The following is a 1,847-nucleotide window of genomic DNA, read 5'->3' on the forward strand; positions in this document are numbered from 1 at the left end:
CAGCATGGTCGCAGTCAAATGACTGAAACAAGTAAATGAGAAATGAGAATGAGAATATACATGTGTAAATTTAAATCTAATTTTTCTATAAGTTTCTGTAAGTGATATTTTGTTTGTCTTTTAATATAACTCATACTCTGATTTGCTTGAGCTTGAGTAAATTAATTGTCTCAGTATAACTCTTCAAGTTTTAGTGATTTATTCACTCATCAAAATTTTGTGCCACTCCACATTGCCATTCAGTTACCATGCACATATACAATGTACTCCTTCCTGAGCCAACAAAAGAGCCTCTGAGCCTCTATATGTCTGATTGACCTGCTAGGAATGACACAAATTTCCCTTCAATCACAGTCTACTGTCTTAAGATGATATTTAAGACTGTGTTGGATAATGTAGTATTAGATACATGATGCCTTAAAGATGGGATGATTAAGGCTGGGATGCTTTTGCTCATGTGTCTGCTTAATCAGTGTCAACCTGGGGCTAAACAACAACAACAATGGATCTGTTCAGTTTGGCACACAGATTTTTTTAATTAATTTTTTTTAACTAAACAATTTGAAACTTTGTATACTGATGGAATTTCTCACCCAGAACACAGTTTACTTTGAACATTTTTGACAAAATTTCGTATTTTAGGAGTTATTTTGTGTTAAAGTTGTTGTATTTGAGTAATTTTAGCCAATCAACGATGCGTATTCAGTTGAAGAAAGCTATTGTTGTTTGCAATAGTAATCGAAGAGGAACAACTTCCGGGTCATCTCAACTAAATGTCACCACTCTGTTCTATTTTATTTTTTGTTTACTGCCTGGGTTGCATATTACAATTTTTTTTTTTTTTCTTGTCAGAGTGACCAGTAAACATATTGAGCTACAGGTCCGCAGCTATCTTTGTTGTTGTTGACGTGTATGTAGTTTCAAAATGCCTTATTTTACAACTTTGAGATATATTGTTATTGTTATGATTTCATCTTACTATAATCAACAACAAACACATTTTGTCACTATAGAAGTCTTTATTAGATTAAAAATAACATTATCACAATATGAAGGTAAAACAAAACAAATATGCTTTGTTTTCTTCTGGGCACCAATGTACTGTAGCAGTAGTCTTTCATATTGTTCACCGACCGACCTTTCCTCTGAAAAAAATCAGCGGAATCGGTCAATCTCCATACACAAATTATTTTCCTCCTGAAACTTATAAAAAAAGTACACATGTTAGGCGCACTTTTCTATAAGCCTCACTAAATTTCCCAAGTAAAAAGTAGCAGTTTATACACTGGGAAATATGGTAATTGTAGTGACAGTGATTAGTTTGCTTGCTGGTTGCTAGTTGATAGTGTAGATGTGGCTGTCTGCCAGTAGGGAGGGAAAGAGTAAAGAATGCAGAGTCCCAACTAGAAAGGATAAAGGTGGCATTGTCTTCACTCGACATACAAATAGAACAGAGTGGTGACATTTAGTAGAGATGACTCAGAAGTTGTTCCTCTTCGATTACTATCGCAAACAACAGTAGCTTTCTTCAACTGAATACGTATTGTTGATTGGCTAAAATTACCCAAATATGACAACTTTAACATGAAATAACTTCTAAAATATGAAATTTTGTCAAAAATGTGCAAAGTAAACCGTGTTCTGGGCGAGAAATTCCACCAGTATTCAAAGTTTCAAACTTTGAATACTGGTTAGTTAACTGTTTAGTTTTTAAAAAATTAATTAAAAAATCTGTGAGCCAAATTGAACAGATCCACAACAATAATGCTTTCCCTGCTTTTGAGATTGACTGCACCAAAGATTATGAGTTAAAAGTAAGATAGCTTTTAAACACAAAATTTGCTCTT

At 33.5% G+C, this 1,847-nt stretch overlaps 1 protein-coding gene across 1 annotated transcript in view; it reads left to right on the plus strand.

Moving 5' to 3' along the window:
• LOC106876173 (microprocessor complex subunit DGCR8) overlaps nt 1–1,847 on the plus strand; it is a 78,956-nt gene that overhangs the window by 60,159 nt on the left and 16,950 nt on the right. Inside the window, exon 13 of the mRNA XM_052967036.1 lies at nt 1,631–1,814. Within this exon, the coding sequence (XP_052822996.1) occupies nt 1,631–1,814 (184 nt within the window). The remainder of the gene's footprint in view (nt 1–1,630; nt 1,815–1,847) is intronic.

This window comes from Octopus bimaculoides, chromosome 1, assembly GCF_001194135.2.
Source record: "Octopus bimaculoides isolate UCB-OBI-ISO-001 chromosome 1, ASM119413v2, whole genome shotgun sequence".
In the NCBI taxonomy this organism is placed as follows: Eukaryota; Metazoa; Mollusca; class Cephalopoda; order Octopoda; family Octopodidae; genus Octopus; species Octopus bimaculoides.